Source organism: Esox lucius, chromosome 21 (assembly GCF_011004845.1).
Source record: "Esox lucius isolate fEsoLuc1 chromosome 21, fEsoLuc1.pri, whole genome shotgun sequence".
Lineage (NCBI taxonomy): Eukaryota > Metazoa > Chordata > Actinopteri > Esociformes > Esocidae > Esox > Esox lucius.
Genome location: NC_047589.1, coordinates 23,118,899 through 23,135,793, shown reverse-complemented (window position 1 = coordinate 23,135,793; position 16,895 = coordinate 23,118,899). Strand labels below are relative to the sequence as shown.

At 43.3% G+C, this 16,895-nt stretch overlaps 1 protein-coding gene across 3 annotated transcripts in view; it reads left to right on the top strand.

The window, feature by feature from the left end:
* scn5lab (sodium channel, voltage gated, type V-like, alpha b) overlaps nucleotides 1-16,895 on the top strand; it is a 141,474-nt gene that overhangs the window by 89,815 nt on the left and 34,764 nt on the right. For all 3 annotated transcript variants that reach the window (XM_020041954.3, XM_020041953.3, XM_034289385.1), the window contains exons 17-18: nucleotides 10,840-10,980; nucleotides 11,076-11,417. In XM_020041954.3, the coding sequence (XP_019897513.2) occupies nucleotides 10,840-10,980; nucleotides 11,076-11,417 (483 nt within the window). The remainder of the gene's footprint in view (nucleotides 1-10,839; nucleotides 10,981-11,075; nucleotides 11,418-16,895) is intronic.

The following is a 16,895-nucleotide window of genomic DNA, read 5'->3' as shown; positions in this document are numbered from 1 at the left end:
TGTTATAAATTGATTTGCCTTTTAATGTCTGAAATAAGTATTTGACCAAGCTCATTTAAGATGGACTGAGGTGAAGTGGAAAACGTTCCTGTGGTCTGATGACTGAACTTTTGGACGCCGCATCCTCTGGGCTAAGAGGAAAGGGACCATCTGGCTTGTTATCAGCCCACAGTTCAAAAGCCAGCATCCGTGATGGTATGGGGGTGCTTTAATGGACATGGCATGAGTGACTTGCACATCTGTGAAGGCACCATTAACGCTGAACTATATATACAGGTTTTGGAGCAATATTCAGTATGCTACCATCCAGATGATGTATTTTACTGGGAAGGCCTTTCTTATTTCAGCAAGACGATGCCAAACCACATTCTGCACGTATTACAACGGCATGGCCCCATAGTAAAAGAGTCCAAAAAATAATAGGATTACATTTCACTTTTAAAACTACAGCAATTGGTCTCCTCAATTACCAAGTATTGAGTATTGTTAAAAGTGAGAATTGTTAAAAGAAGAGGAGATGCAACACAGTAATAAACTTGCCCCTGTCCTTACTTTTTTGAAATGTGAAGCTGGCATCAATTCAAAATTAGCTGTGAAGTAGGGAGAATGCTGTTATTACTGAATACTGATGTTATTCATTTTCGTGTAGCTAATGCGTTTTATGTAGGCTACCTTGTGTTGCAAAGGTTGTTGGATGATACACAGTGGGGAGAACAAGTATTTGATACACTGCCGATTTTGCAGGTTTTCCTACTTACAAAGCATGTAGAGGTCTGTAATTTTTATCATAGGTACACTTCAACTGTGAGAGACGGAATCTAAAACAAACATCCAGAAAATCACATTGTATGATTTTTTTATAATTAATTTGCATTTTATTGCATGACATAAATATTTTATCACCTACCAACCAGTAAGAATTCCGGCTCTCACAGACCTGTTCGTTTTTCTTTAAGAAGACTTCCTGTTCTCCACTCATTACCTGTATTAACTGCACCTGTTTGAACTCGTTACCTGTCCACACACTCAATCAAACAGACTCCAACCTGTCCACAATGGCCAAGACCAGAGAGCTGTGTAAGGACATCAGGGATAACATTGTAGACCTGCACAAGGATGGGATGGGCTACAGGACAATAGGCAAGCAGCTTGGTGAGAAGGCAACAATTGTTGGCACAATTAGAAAATGGAAGAAGTTCCAGATTATGGCTAATCTCCCTCAGTCTGGGGCTCCATTCAAAATCTCACCTCATGGGGCATAAAGGTTCATGAGGAGGGTGAGGTATCAGCCCAGAACTAAACAGCAGGACCTGGTCAATGACCTGAAGAGAGCTGGGACCACAGTCTCAAAGAAAACTATTAGTAACACCATGCCGTCATGGATTAAAATCCTGCAGCGCACGCAAGGTCCCCCTGCTCAAGCCAGCGCATGTCCAGGCCCATCTGAAGTTTGCCAATGACCATCTGGATGATCCAGAGGAGGAATGGGAGAAGGTCATGTGGTCTCATGAGACAAAAATATAAAATTTTTATTTGTATCCATCAATATGCGAATGACTAGGTTTTCTTTAAAATGCAGCTATAATATTAAAGGCTAGGTATTCTCTTTACAATAAATTATTCATTAATTATTCATTAAGGCACCGTCCTTTCAAGTGCTGCCTATGCTTTCTCTAAGATCACAATCTTTTGGTTTTGTTTCATCACTAAGCAGTTCCTGTTGAGACAGTGAGTACTTTTCTAGTTAATTTCAATCTATCCTAATGCTCAACACATCTCTCACTACCTCCTGTGAGTGAAGATTTCTCCATCTATTGTTTCACAACAAGTTTACTTGGTTGGGTGCCAATAAGTGTGTGCATGTGTATACGTGTTTGCATTAGTGTGCTTCTGTATGTGTTTGCTTGCGTGCACGTATGCGTGCATGTGTGTGTGTATGTGTGTGTTTGTGTGCAGGTTCTATTTATAGAGAGGTGTCCAGTCATGTTGCTGCCCACCTATAGCCAGGGAAAGTATGCAACTATTTAGTTATGCAGAACAGGTGACACTGTGACACCAGACATACCTGCTCAGTGAGCACACTACTCTGACTTCATCCAAGATGGCCGGCCAGGCGCACTGTGTTCAGAGCTGGTAGAGGTTGCCCTTAGTTGCCTGAGCACTGATGCACGGATATGCGTTATCTCTATAAAAGTGAAGGTTGTAGGGCATAACACACATGCCCAAAGCAATTTGTCCAGACCCTGACCTGAAGGACGTATTCACTGACTATGTTCTTTACCTGGTAACTAACTTGGTCTGTCAAACTCGTGCTTTTGCTCCTGTTTGACAGACAAAGGACTTAAAAACCAGACTTCCTACATCATCACTCATTCCACTCTGATATGCAGGGAAAAGTGTTTAAAGGTGCGGTCCAACAGTTGACCTTTTCACCCGTTTACACTACAAAAAGAAAACGTATCCCTGACACAAATTGGGCAACAAGTCTAGTTAATCTAAATGATTCTACTGTTGTGTAAATACTCTCTTAGAGTAGCACAGCCAGACCCCTAGACTTGTGGTTTATGGGCGTGCTTCACTTTGTGAAGGTAAAAAGACAACGGGTTGGAAATGAGTGTTGGACAGGGAGAAAGGGAGGTGTGGGGATATTATTAAAGCTGAAATGAAATGTCCTGGTCTGTGTCTGAGAAGGGTTGAGGTGTAAATCACACAGTGACCTGAACTCAGGTAGTGGATGGGGTTTTTTTGGACTGGGAGACCTGCTTCAGTTTGGGCACCCAGAGGATGGGTCTTAATACAGTATTATAAATCCCACTGGGGTCTTACAGGATCAAGAGACTTTCCCCTATTTTTAGGTCCTGGACCGCATGTGTGTTGAGTGTATATTTCACAGCAGTGGTGAGGTGTGTGTGTGTGTGTGTGTTTGCGCGTGTGCGTGCATCTATGCCCATCTCTTAACGCTGAAAAAACGATTTGGCTTGCGTGTAATGTATTACAAAAAGCATAAAGATCTCAAATAAAGTGAAAATTGTCTGGGTATACTTTGGATTTTTCATAACGTGAATATGCTTTTGGTATTTAGGTGGCATGTTACTCACAGCACACATTTCTATCAATCTGATGCGTATGAGTTAAGCCAAATGGCACTGTTAACTATCATGGGGGGCTTAATGTTTTCTGAAGTGTATTATTTTGTTATAAAGGACCTCTAGTCAACTGAAAGAGTTGTCTTTATGGTTCAGTGGTCCCTTTTATTGCCTGCTGTGGGTCCGGGTGGCAGGCATATAGGCACTAGACTCTACTCCACCATGTTTATTGTTAGCTAATAAACACAATATACTCTCCTCACCACAAAACACACACACACACACAATGATATCACAGCACTGAACCAAGCTCAGCTGACTCGGTTAAGCATCCAGCACAGTTCCAGCAAGGTCAGTGTGAAAGGAAAAAGCTAGAACCGGCGAAGTATGGTTTGGGTCTGTGAGCTGTGTGTCAAGCCTAAAACATGAGTTGATTTGATGACCTCAGTTCACATTATGGAGAATCTTGCCTTTGACGGGAATAGAATTAGTTTCCCGGTGGGCTTATACAGTTGTGTAGCATTCAGAAACGCCAGCAGGTTCGATATCTCGTTGGTCACACCAGCAAGTTCAGACGTAGGACATTCATTTTCCAGCCAGTTTGCCGCAGCACGAACAACATTTTGGAAGGTATAATCAGGTCTGATTTTTTAAAACTCCCCCTTCTAAAGGCACGACACTGACACTGAGGCCCGTCCCATCTTTTATAACACGCATCCAGGGTCAGTATCATGCCATGAAGTTCATTCCCTAAAGCCACGTGAGGAATCCTAAACGGGGTCAGCCCAGAGTCATTTGTGAGTTAAGCAGTGCATCGTTGAGGTTCCAGACAACATTTTCCCCACGCTATACAACCCCCCCCCCATCCACACACACACACACACGCACACACACACACAGTGTGCCATGTGTCTCCGAGCAGACACGGATGCCGTTGGCGTCCTGAGTCACACTGCTCCAGAGTCGGTGTGGAGCCACAAGTGTGCGTAATGCAATAAGCACTGCATGAATGATACAGCGAGAACGCGGTAACAACGTCCAGAGGGATGTGGTACATAAAAGGATGTGATAGGTTTTTTGCTGTGACACACACAGCGTCACATGGCCAGCATGTCACTGAGAAATCCATGGGCACGTTTCTCTTATTACTTTGAGCTCTCTTGCTGATTATTATAAATTGGGGCAAGTTTTTCATTATTTTGAAAGACAGAAAAATTAAAGGGGTAGAGAGAAAGTAAAAGGGTAAAAGGACATTTGGCTTGGTACAGTAGCTTGTTGCTCAACCAATGAATTAAACTGGGCAACATAGATTCAAAAGTCATAAATATTTCAACTTCTGCCTGAGTTGGAGGTAGGTAAAACATATATTTCCGACATGGGTCAGATGTTTTCCTGGGGGACTGAGATGAGTAATTTGGTTCAGGTGTCATTAGCACTACCCTGAGTCTGATACAGAATACCTCTGTGGCCCGTGAAGCTGTCTGTTTTCCCTGTATCCTGCCGTAGTCCTGGGATAACCTCATGATATGCAGGCCACGCTTGGCTGATTCTGTTTCTGCTGTCCAATACAGAAAGTATTGCGAGTAGTTTGGTGATTGAGTTTATGAATATTTTCCAAATGAAACCGTGTTCCTTATCCTGAAGGTATGTTCTGGAAAACAGTTCTGTCCTGTGCAGGAAACTGCAGGAGTTTGAGCCGATATACAGTAGGTGGCGGAGTCTGAAAAAAGAATTTCAGTCAATCATCTCATAGCTTTTGTTTTTCCACTAAAGAATCAAGTCTTAGCTTTAGGACTTAGTGCATATACCACCTTGTGTGCTTGTTTTGGGATGTATTTTCTAGACTTTATCTAAGCAAACTGTTAAACAAAACATTTGAAAGTGATTTGCTTCTGTTAATGTTTTTGGAATTAATTTGTTATACATCGGCGCAATATATTTTTATAGAACAATTAGAAGTGGTTAAAAACAATCATCTGCAGATATCCCACTGAATGTCACTATATATATTTTTTGTATTCTACATTGCATCGTACCAACATTTATTTACATAATGTAGCACACAAACAGCTTACAGTTGTGAGTGCAAACATTGTTTTTTTGTGCAAAGAAAACACTTAAAAGTTTTCATGTTTATCTTCTTTTTCACATCTGAAATGTGGTTCACTTGTTCAGGTTCTTTGAGTGTTTGGTGGGCAATTATACAAAATATGTTTTGCTTTCACAAGATCTGAAAAATAAGTGTTTCTGGATGCAAATTGCGAGACGCACTCTCTACGTGGTGTTAGCAAGCTAGCTTTTTTCTCAAGGGCACAAAGTTGAACGGGATTTCCGCTGGCTCATCACAATAACTGGTAGGCCTGTACTCAGGTCCTGGATTGTGGTACCAATACTTACACAGGATTTGTTTCACACGTCAGGGATGAGGGTAACACCTAATTCTAGGAACTGCATCAAGCTTCTTACATCGCAGTGAATTTGTGTTCAAAACAACATGTCTAGAGAACACTCGTTCAGTGGCGCGTTGGGAACCACTGATCTAGAGCAAAGACCGAACCCAATATGTTGATACCATCTGAATAAACGAGTCGAGCTCCGGAGACAAGGGACTCACAGCGCTTTGCAATCCTCACGGGGGAACATCGCAGTCTTCACGCCTCCGCCCCCCCCGTTGCGCCTGCGCGTGCATGTTGTGTGTCTGTGTGCGTTGCCGTTGTAGAGCCTTGGTGGGTTTACGTCAGGCGTCCAAGACTGCAGGATGGAGAAGGGGGAGGGGCCACGTGTCTTTGTCATTTTGACAGGAATGTGTCTGGTGTCTGTTAAAAAGAATTGTCAACGCAGGGTCCAATTATGACGTAAAGGCTACCTTTTCAGGTGCTTTCAAGGCGTTGGTGCGTATGTGCACGTGTATGTGTGTGTGTTTCTATGTGTATGTACAGCTCCCGGGAAAAACTAAGAGACCGCTGCACCTTTTTCTTTCCTTTCCAGAAAAGGTTGAAAAAGGAAAGTGAGGAACAGTGTGAATGAGGTGGTCCTCCAAGCACTGTCAGGTCACGCTGTTGTCAACACATCACTCCTGCACCGGTTTAAGGTGTGCGGCAGCTAATCACATCTCAGGAACGTGGGAACAGAAAGGGGTCACGTGGAAACTGACTGACACCCGTCCTGGATCTGCTACAGATCACCCTGTTCAGACTGCTCAGACACCCTGTGGATGTCATTGAGTGCATGCAGGAGGCGGCAGGCCCAGGCCTGACTGTCAGACGACCTCAGGAAACACATGTTGTTATTCTAAATGATGTGAGTGGCACAGTTCTTGTTGTTCTTGTTGTTGTTTTATTATGCAATGAGGTTATTTACACCACAGCTCATTTTGACATTGTCCTGGCTTCGTACCAGCATCGCCCCTGGCATCGGCCTGGCATCGGCTTGGCATCGCCCTCAGTTACGGATAGTAAAATGCACTATGGTGCTCAATGGTGGTGCATTGTGAAGCCTTGAGGCTTGAACCTTTATTATAGAACAGAACACAGCTGATCAACTGTGTGTGTGTGTTTGTGTGTTGGTTTTACTACTGTAACGGCTAAGTTGACAGCAAACGTCCTTGCTCAGCTCAGTAGGCAACAGATTTGTTTGGCTGCTATATTAATACATATGGCAATATACAGTTGTAGGCTGGTAATTGTTTGTCTGACATTACATCAGAGAGAAGTTCATATACAATTTGGTTCAAAGAAATGCATCAGTACATAAAGGGAATTTGCATATGCAGGCGTTTCCATGTGTATTTCTCAGTGTAAATCCCTGTTTAAATTAAGTATGCACACAAAGCCCAGTGTGTCATGTTGCTGTCAACAATTGAGTCATTAAGTAGAAGTCAGGGTCAGCTAGCGGCCTAGCGGTTAGACCATCTGACCAGGAATCGAAGGGATTATGGTTGAGAGCCTTACGCAAGCGCACATTTCTTGCCACATCAGCCTAGAGATTCAAACCAGTGTCCGTTTGGTCACTGGCCTAACATTTCAACCACTAGGCCATCTGGTGCCATAAAAGCCTTCTTGGATACACGGCTGCTGGAGCATCCAGCGTAGTGCCCTCCAGAGGTCTTACTCTAAAACCAAAAAAGTAACTAAAAGCAGAACACAGGATGAGCCATTTGACCTCCACCCGGTCCCCTACCACAACTCCGCCACAGCACACCTCCCAGTCAATCTGGCTAAGAGCGCTGCACCAAATTATTGAAGAGGCAGCAAGAAGGCTTTTATTATTTATACAGTAGCGTTCCGAAGTTTGGGGTCACTTAGAAATGTCCTTGTTTTCGAAAGAAAGACAAATATTTTGTCCATTAAAATAACATAAAATTGAACAGTGTAGACACTGGTAATGTTGTAAATGGCTATTGTAGCTGGAAACGGCAGATTTTGTTTATGGAATATCTACATAGGCGTACACAATTGTTGGGGAATAACGGATTACAGATACTTTTGAAAAAATGTATTATTACTTCTTGGATTACTTCAACTGAAAAAGAGTATGTGCGTGAAATAATTATGACGCGTTGCGTTGTGTGTGTGATCATCATACGTGCAAAGGTGGGCGCCAAACCAGATAAGTGACTGATGAAGCGCTAGTTTAATTTTCTCCGGTTTTGGTTGTTAGACTCCCATAACAGTAAAAACACATTATGCCTAGGATTTGTTCAGGACAAAGATTTTGCTGGCTATAACATTCAGTAGCTATGTTACAGGAAACCTAAAATAAAACAGTTATGGTGAAATTAGGATTTCTTCAGGACAGACAAAACCTCGCTGGCTACACTATTCTCTCATCTTTTCACTTGACGAAAAAGTCAGTTATTGTCACCTATATTAATGGATACTAATAGATCCATTTTATTCACGAACAGCTAATTAGCTGTTAAAACGGCCAGTGACAAAAGAGGATTTGTTCAGGATAGACAAAAACTTTGCTGGCTACAACCTTCAGTAGCTACAATATAGGAAGGCTTGAATAAAACAGTTTACTGTTATATTGCGGCTATTTCTGGTGGATTTTCAAATTATGAATTAGAATTTGTTCAGGGTAGACAAAAACCTTGCTGGCTACACGATTATCTAATCTTTTCACTTGACGGAAAATTCAGTTATCGTCACCTATATTGATAGTTATTGTATCAATGTCATTCACGCATGGCTAATAAGCTGTTAAAACAGCCAGCGGCAAAAGCCCTCCAGTATACAGGTGGTATTTGTGATGGAAACTTAATAAGAAATGTTAGTCAGTTTAACACAAAGCTCAATGGTATCTGGCGACATATTCAAACTCGGCGTGATGTTAATGCGTGACAAAATGATCTAATGTTGAAACACTATACCAGCTCTTAAGAGATGTGTGTTGCTCTGTGGCGTAGTGGTCAATGACACAGCCTCTTAGATGGCAGAGCCGGGTTCAGGTCCAGGGAGGGCAATAATGATTTTTATCTGCAAAGGACACATTAATTCTAACCTTGTCAATGACTATATTTCCTTATAATTTGCGATATTTCCTATTCAAACTCATTTCTTGTATGTTTTCATGGAAAACAAGGAGATTTCTATGTGACCCCAAACATTTGACTGGCAGTGTATTAATTTAAATGAAGTTAAAGGCAACGCTGGTCCAGAAACTTTGATCCATTGAGTAAGCCCAATGAGAGCACTGGGTCAGAAGACAATAATTACTGACAAAGAGTGTGCATGTGTGTGAGAGTGAGTGTCTGTCCACACTCGTTTGGTGTTGAGTAAGTGCTCCTCCAGGGAAAGTTAGTCTATACTCTGTGTCATCAGATGGCTAGAAACGTTACTGACTGGCTGGCTGGCTCATCACCAAACGAAGAGCATCCCGTGGGAACCAACACTGTGTTTTCAGTTTGCTTGTGATTTCCTATCAGTGCCTTTAGGAATTTAGAATTCCCTTTTATAAAACACAGTATTTTCTAGTCATGCTGGATGTAGTGCAAATGGAATAAAAAGGATCCATTCAGAATAACAGTCCATTTTGCAAATGTCTATGAAATAGAATTACCTAATTTAAGCAATATAATTAACCTTGGTATTATCTCATCCTATTAGCCTATAAGGTTCAGCCTATAACTTAAATGACATTACGTCTTGTTAATTCGGTAGGAGGGGATTTCATGGTCACACCATTTGGTTGGCTGGAGATAAAAGGAGGGGTGGGTCAGCTGACTATGCCACATACAGGTACATTAATCATTGTTAAGCAGCTTATTGCCTACCAGGGCCATATAGGTGCCGTAATTTTATCCTGGCTTGTCGTGGGTTACACAGTGGCAAAGAAAATACAGTATCAGCAAGCATTGAGAATTGACACGCAATCATCTGTCATTGTTTTTCCTACTGACACATGACTGGTAGTCAGCATTAGTGTTAGCATTAGTGTTAGCATTAGTGTTAGCATTAGTGTTTATGGAGACGTGTTTATTGAGATGAGGGGTTGGTGTTTAGAGCATTCTGCTGTATGTTGTAATGAAACAGGAATGTAGTTCTTTGTATTAGTAATTTCTATGGTCAGCCTGTTTTTTTTACACCCAACAAATTCTCTCCAGCACCACTCTAGTGTCAACACATGTGCAAACACATTTTTCTTCATTGACATGCGGCGAATGAAGATCCAAAGTGTTTTCCGACGACATCATCTTACGATGCCATAAAGTGTGTATCATGTGATTCTGAACAACTACGGCAAGCCGGGCAAAGGTCAGTCGGCGAAGGCCAGATTCCACATTCCGCCACCTCCTGAGGTGGCAATTCAGTGGAGAACGTGACGTTCTGCTGTATCACTCTTTGAGACGGCAGGGTGGCGTGGAGGTGTGTTTTAAAGGACAAGTGTAGCGGGGCAGAAAATAGAAAAGTCAGACTTCTAATTATACCTGTCACAGCGGGCACCAGGCGCAGTCAGACAGGGCACGGGGGGGGGGGGGGGGGGGGGGGGCGACGACACAGGGAGTCCATGGCTGTGTTGCCGCAAACATTCACCTTCAAATACACACACATTTCAATGCACACGTGGATGCCAACACACGTGCAATATGACTTTTACGCCAGGTACTCAAGCTCCTAGTGATCCTCAATGATTTATGTTTGCTGCGAAGACATAATAAATGGATGGGTGTCAACAAATATGTGAGTGACATGACAGTTAATTGAATTTGATTGGTTTGATTGATGCACCGCTATGCCAAGCTTTGAGCATTTCATTTCTGGTTCAACTGATCAACTGTCACAGAAAAGGTTTCATTCGTGAAGCCTGTATCGGGAAAAAATAGATGGCGTTTGTAATCATCAAACGATGGTAACGAAATTCCAACATGAAACTGCATGCACAGCTGACATTTTCTAAACTGAGGAAAAATCTAAAACATACACACATAGGCAAAAAATGCACCCACCCCGACACAGAGACACAGAAACACACACACACACAGCCCAGAAGAGCAGTTTCTGTTGTTTAACCTAGACTTGGAGAGCTCCTGTTTCTGTGAGAGGCTGACATTTAAAACCAGGCCCAAATCACACCTGGTGTTTACATTTCTAGTGTTACACATCAGGGCCCTCTTCTACCACGCCGCTTCAAAGCTGCCTCTAATCAGACCTGCAGGCCATCCTTATCTGATCGTTTGATCCAGCTGTAATAACATCTTAATTATCCAACTAGGCTTTATTAAAACAGGTCTTCCTCCCCTCCTCCCTAGGTGCTCAATCTCTTCCTTGCCTTGCTGCTCAGCTCGTTCAGCTCGGACAACCTGTCAGCGCCCGACGACGACGGTGAGATGAACAACCTGCAGATCGCCCTCGGCCGCATCAAGAACGGCGCGGTCTGGCTCCGGAGCCAGGTTGGACACTCTGTTTCAGTTTAGAACGCAGTAGGATTGGCTCAGACAGTTGAGTGGCTGGCATCTTCTAAACGCAGTGCGTTACCGTGTTGCAGATCTGCGACTTCTTCAACGGCAACTTCAAGCGCCGGCGTCAGAAGAGCAAAGAATCCAAGGCCATGCTGAAGCTCAAGCGGCTGAGCCACGCCGGTCCGCCCGGCGAGCTGGGCAACGGGACAGCGTTGGCGGGGGCGGGCGTCGGGATCGCGGTGATTGGGCGCCACGGGGAGAGGACGCCGGAAGTTGACGACAGCTACATGACCAACCCCAACCTGACCATCAGTGTTCCAATCGCCCCCGGCGAGTCAGATGTAGAGTTCCCTGAGGAGGACGAGGAAGAGGAGGAGGAGGAGAGCGAGAGCTCAGAGGAGGAGGAGGAGGCTGCAGAGGACAAACAGGTAGGATGGGCTTAGGGCCCGGAGGTTACCGTTATGGAAAGTCTACTGGATCTTTTTTTTATTTGAGCAACTGGTGCACCGTACTATAAGATGGCAGATTATCCATGGACACTATATCATAGATGCTGGTGTTTTCTGCTTTAATTAGCGATTGGCCATGCAACGCAGACTGCTGACTCTGGAGGCTTCATGTGTGTTCGTCCCTTCCACTGGTTCGATCATGAAACCACTATTATCGTTGTCTGGTCCTCCCTCTTTTTTCTCTCTCTTTTTGTCTCTCACTTCCTCTACTTATTTTTCTTTTTATCTCTGTCTGTCCTGAGAGGCTGCTCAGCCGGGCTAATCACAGAATGGAGAGACAGCATTTATCTCGTTCTCCCTTTATCTTTCCCTCTGTCTTTCTCCCCTTACCTCCTTTTGAATGTGTCCCCTTCTCTCTCTCTCTCTCTCTCTCTCTCTCTCTGTCTCTTGCTGCATCCCTCTCTCCATCGGAAGTGAGCTGCTCCAAGCCCACGCAGAAAGGCTATTTTCATGCTATGTTTTGTTTTCTCGCTTCCTCCGGAGCAATTTGGCCTGAAGCGGACTCTTCCCAAAATGGATGCCCTGTCCAATTTAACCCCTTGTAAAAATGTATACTACTATTTTGGCAAATGGGTCCTTATTCCACTTGGTAACGATGGCCTTGTATATTGCCACCCAATCAGGAATGTGGAATTAGATCCTCGAGGGCAACATGGCATTATTTTTGTTGACTGCATTTGACTCTTACTTGATTGTCTCTTTGTCTGCATCAAACTCTTTCCTAGATCCTTTTTGTTGTCTGGGATTTAGGGTTATGGTGTCTTTCTAACAGTAAATTATCCCGACAAGGCAACATGTCAAATGAAACAGGCTCCTTGAATACATGTACAACTGTCATTAACATTGTTTAAACTGTTGAGGCACTGAACAAGGGGTTAGCTCACCACTGGTCATGGCCAAGAATGTTTTAGAAATGTTTCAGAAAATCAGGATTAGGCCTAGCAACAAGTACAAAATAGGTTAAATGACAGAGTGGAATAGCAGCTGTTTATATCCATGTTCACTATTATTTACTCCCTTCCCTCTCTTTTCCTCCGTCCTTCTAAACAGAGTTGACTTATCTGTGACGGTTTGTCTCTTTGCACACCTGTGCTCCAATCAGTTTTAAGAGAGCCGTCACATCTTGCCCAGCCGCTTTAATCTTCCTATCCACCTGTCCTTTCACCTGCCCTTGTTCTCTGTCTCTCATCTCTTCAGTCCATTTCCAAACACCTGCCAAACACCTGCCCATCCACCCAACCTCTGTTTTTTCTTCTATTACACCTGATCAATCAATTAATCAAATGTATTCCTAAATCCCTTTTTACATCAGCAGTTGTCACAATGTGCTTTTACAAAACACCCGGCCTTAAAACCCCCAAGGAGCAAACAACAGTAGTGTTGAATTTCAGTGGCTAGGAAAAACTCCCTAAGAAGGCTGAAATTTAGGAAGAAACCTAGAGAGGACCCAGGCTCAGAGGGGTGACCAGTCCTCTTCTGGCTGTGCCGGGTGAACATATTAAGATTACAATTGTAATAATTAATAAATGCATGAGTCCAGAGTCTATTTAAACTTGGTCGGAAGCATTCCCAGATGGACAAGGACAGGGACAACACGGGGGAGAGGGAGGTGTCAGCACAGTGGCAGCTGAAATCGTCAGGTATCGTCTTGATCTGCAACACAACCAGGAGGACTTTGGACAGGGACAGCAATGGGTCTTTCAAGCCAGGTACTCCTCAGGTGTGGACATATCCTCCTAAGTTTAAAACGGCAGGAGACAGGGAACATTTTGAAAATGCATTTCATAGATCTACAAGGATTTATAGTGAAGAAGGAGAACTGACCCTACTCCCCTAGCACAATAATATAGCAGTGTAAGACCTTGGGGCTGAGACAGGGGGGTCCGGTGACACTGTGGCCCTATCTGGGAGAGGCCCTGGACAGGGCCCAACAGGCAGGAAATCAATCCACCCACATTGCCAAGCATCAACCAAAGGGAAAGTTTCGAACATGAAAATAAGCAACTTTTGAGACATACATTATATTTTCATCAAAAGAGATGTCAGGGTCAAGGGCAGAGATTTCTTACAATTTTTTGGGATACGTCCAAGGAGCCGTCGAGGTTCACAGTGAGCTCTGCCAACAAAGCTGGGTCCTAAAATGAGCATTTCTGTTTTTCTTGAGTTTAAAAGCAAGAAGTTCTCTGTCATCCACTTCCTAATATCTGAAACGCATGCTTCCAAAGTAGCTAATTTTGGGGCTTCTCTATGCTTCATTGAAATATATAACTGTGTGTCTTCAGTATAACAGTGAAAATTGACATTATGATTCCGGATTACAACACCCAGAGGCAGCATATATAGTGAGAACAATAATGGGCCCAGAAACTAGCCTTGAGGAACACCAAACATGCCTTTGATTTGTCAGAGGATATGCCATCCACACATACAAACCCATATTGGGCTACATGGACATGTTCTAGCCTGGTTTAAATCTTATTTATCGGAAAGATCTCTCTAAGAGAAGGGAGTGATCAATAATGTCAAAAGCAGCACTAAGATCAAGAAGCAACAGGACGGATGCGGAACCTTTGTCTGAACCTTTGTGGAACCTTTGTCATTTGTTACATTCACAAGTGCAGTCTCAGTACAATGATGGGGTCTGAAACCGGACTGGAGCATTTCATAAATGTTATTTGTCTTCAGGAAGGCATTCAGTTGTTGGGAAACAAATTCTTCTAAGATTTTTGAGAGGAACGGGAGGTTCAATATTGGCATATAATTGTTTAATATGTCGGGTTTCAGATTAGATTTTTTTAGAGGAGGCTTAATTTCTGAAATTTTTTGTGAGTTTGGTACACATCCGGAGGAAAGTGAGCAATTTATTATGTTCAACATTGGCTGACCTAGCACAGGAAATAGTTCCTTAAGTAAATTTGTTGAAATCGGGTCTAGCAGACAATTTGTGTGTTTAGAACTTAGTGAATGTGTCGAGCAATACGGGATCAAAAAAATCAAGTGTCCCCACTGACACCTGGTCAGGGAGGTTCAGGACATTCTCAGGACAACTGAGATTTTGGGGACTATAACTATTTATAGTCAGTTATTTGTTTTCTAATGGTGATGATCTTTTCATCAAAGTAGTTAATGTATTCATTACAGCTAAATTGAAGACCCACTTCACTTGTTTAGCATAGATTTTTTTGTTAACTTTGAAACTGTATCGAAGATACATTTTGGATTATTTTTGTTCAGCTCAATCAGGTTTCATTGGACTTTTCCATATTAATATTTAAATCGCCAAAAATTTGGTTAGACAAGAATTCTGGAAACTCATTCAGGAACATCGGGTATGTAGTAGCTATGTAAAATGATTTATCAACCTGGTTAACTTTCATGAGTAAAACTTCAAAAGAATGAAAACCAGTGATGTTTTTGAGAGTACATTTATATTTACTGTCATAAATATTAGCAACCTCCTTTTCGGGATATGATGACTAGTATAGTCGGGAGGAGAGGCCTCATTTAGGGCAGTGAATTCATCAGTCTTTAGGCACGTTTCACACAAGCCAATAACACCTTGTTTATGATCAGAGATTAATTAATTTACTGCAACTGCCTTTGGAGCAAGGGATCTAACATTTAGGAGTCCCATTTTGAGATGCGAGGTGATACAGTCATTTTTATTTGTGACCGAGGTGGAGGAAGGCTTTATCTTAATAAGGTTGCTATTGTTAGCACAACCTTGTTTAACTTTTGTCAGCCTGGAACAAGTCACAGTGGCAACAGGTTAAACTGTACTAACTACTCTGGCTATGCTATCGACAGACTGGCTAACAGGCTGCGGCCTGACCTGCACCCTATTTCACGGTGAGGGTATAGGAGTGAGACACCTGTCAATTTTCCTAGATGTTCCAGCTAGGATGGAGTCTGTCGCTCTTCAGCAGATCAGGCCTGGCCCTATTTCAGGGAGACTCCCAAAAAGAGAGCCAGTTATATACAAACTCTATCTCCTGCGACGGGCAGAACTCCGTTTTTAGCCAGCGATTGAGTTTCACAAGTCTGCTGTAGAGCTCATCACTACCCCTAGCTGGGAGGGGGCCAGAGACAATTACTCAATGCAGACACATCTTTCTAGCTAGTTTACACGCTGATGCTATGTTCTGCTTCGTAACCTCTGACAGTTTCATCCTGACGTCATTGGTGCCAACGTGAATAACAATACCTCTGTACTCTCTATACTTGCCAGTTTTAGACTTCGCAAGCACCAGCCCCAGATTTGCGTGTTGTAGCTACAACAATTACAGTGATAAGGCATAGTAATGGTACTTAGCTTTGGGTGTTCAGGGGTGAGTAGTTCCGTTAGTTATGTCCAAACAGAGTCCCGGTGTAGACAAGTTGGGTAAGAGGTCAACAGATAAAAATGTTGCTTTGGTAAACTCTAAAAGTAGAATTTAACCAATTAGTTTATATAGAGTAAATTCTAAAACGTTTGGCAGGTAGCCAGGTAGGTAACAGCAAGCAGTGTACAGCACGTCAACAATCCCACAATGCACAGCAAATGGCTTGAAACAGATCTCTCCTCCATCTCTCTCTCTTTCTCCCTCCATCTCTCTTTTTGCTCTATCAATGCATGGGAGGCTGTATGCCGTTTCCACTCTTGCAGAATGTTCCATGAACGTTTGCTGTGGACCCCCCTACATTATCATGGCTGTGTGGCATGCCCTCCATTTCCCTGGTCTTTTGCCCACTGGGTTGAACGTGGCATGAAAACATCTATCCATGTAACATGTGCCTGTATGCCCGTGGTCTTGAATGCCTGTCCGTTGCTGTACTGCGGCAGGAAAAGGGCAGCCAGAGAGCACGTTTGCCTCAAAACAATATTTAGCACCCTGAAAGTTCACTCAAAACAGTGAGCACTTTGGAGATGAACAGTCGTACACAGCCTAGTTAACAGCAGGCAGACCGAGCGAATCTGTGGCGGAGGCAAACGCAGACCCATTCCTTTCACAGCGCCTTAACATCAAAGTAGGGCTGGGGGCCGTAGAACCCTGCCCTGGCTCCACCCCCATCTCCCATACGCGCTGTGACGCCACCGCCAGCTGAAAAGACTTGGGTCTTTCAGATGGGACCTTTGACCCCACCACACCACTTCACTTCTTCCTCAATAAACAGACATCTGTCCATCTGATTCATCACTAAAGCTGACAAGGCCTGGACCACGTTTTACATCTCAGAGGGAAGGGCGTGTGCTTGCTTGTGTGTGTGTGTGTGTGTGTGTGTGTGTGTACATTGTTTGTACTGTAGAGCCATGGCTGTCTTTGACCGATTCTCACACAATGGTGCCGTTGAGTCTTAACATGGCTTTTTAAAGGGCAACTCTCAACCAATTTCAGCCTTCCTTCATTTAGTTGTGGG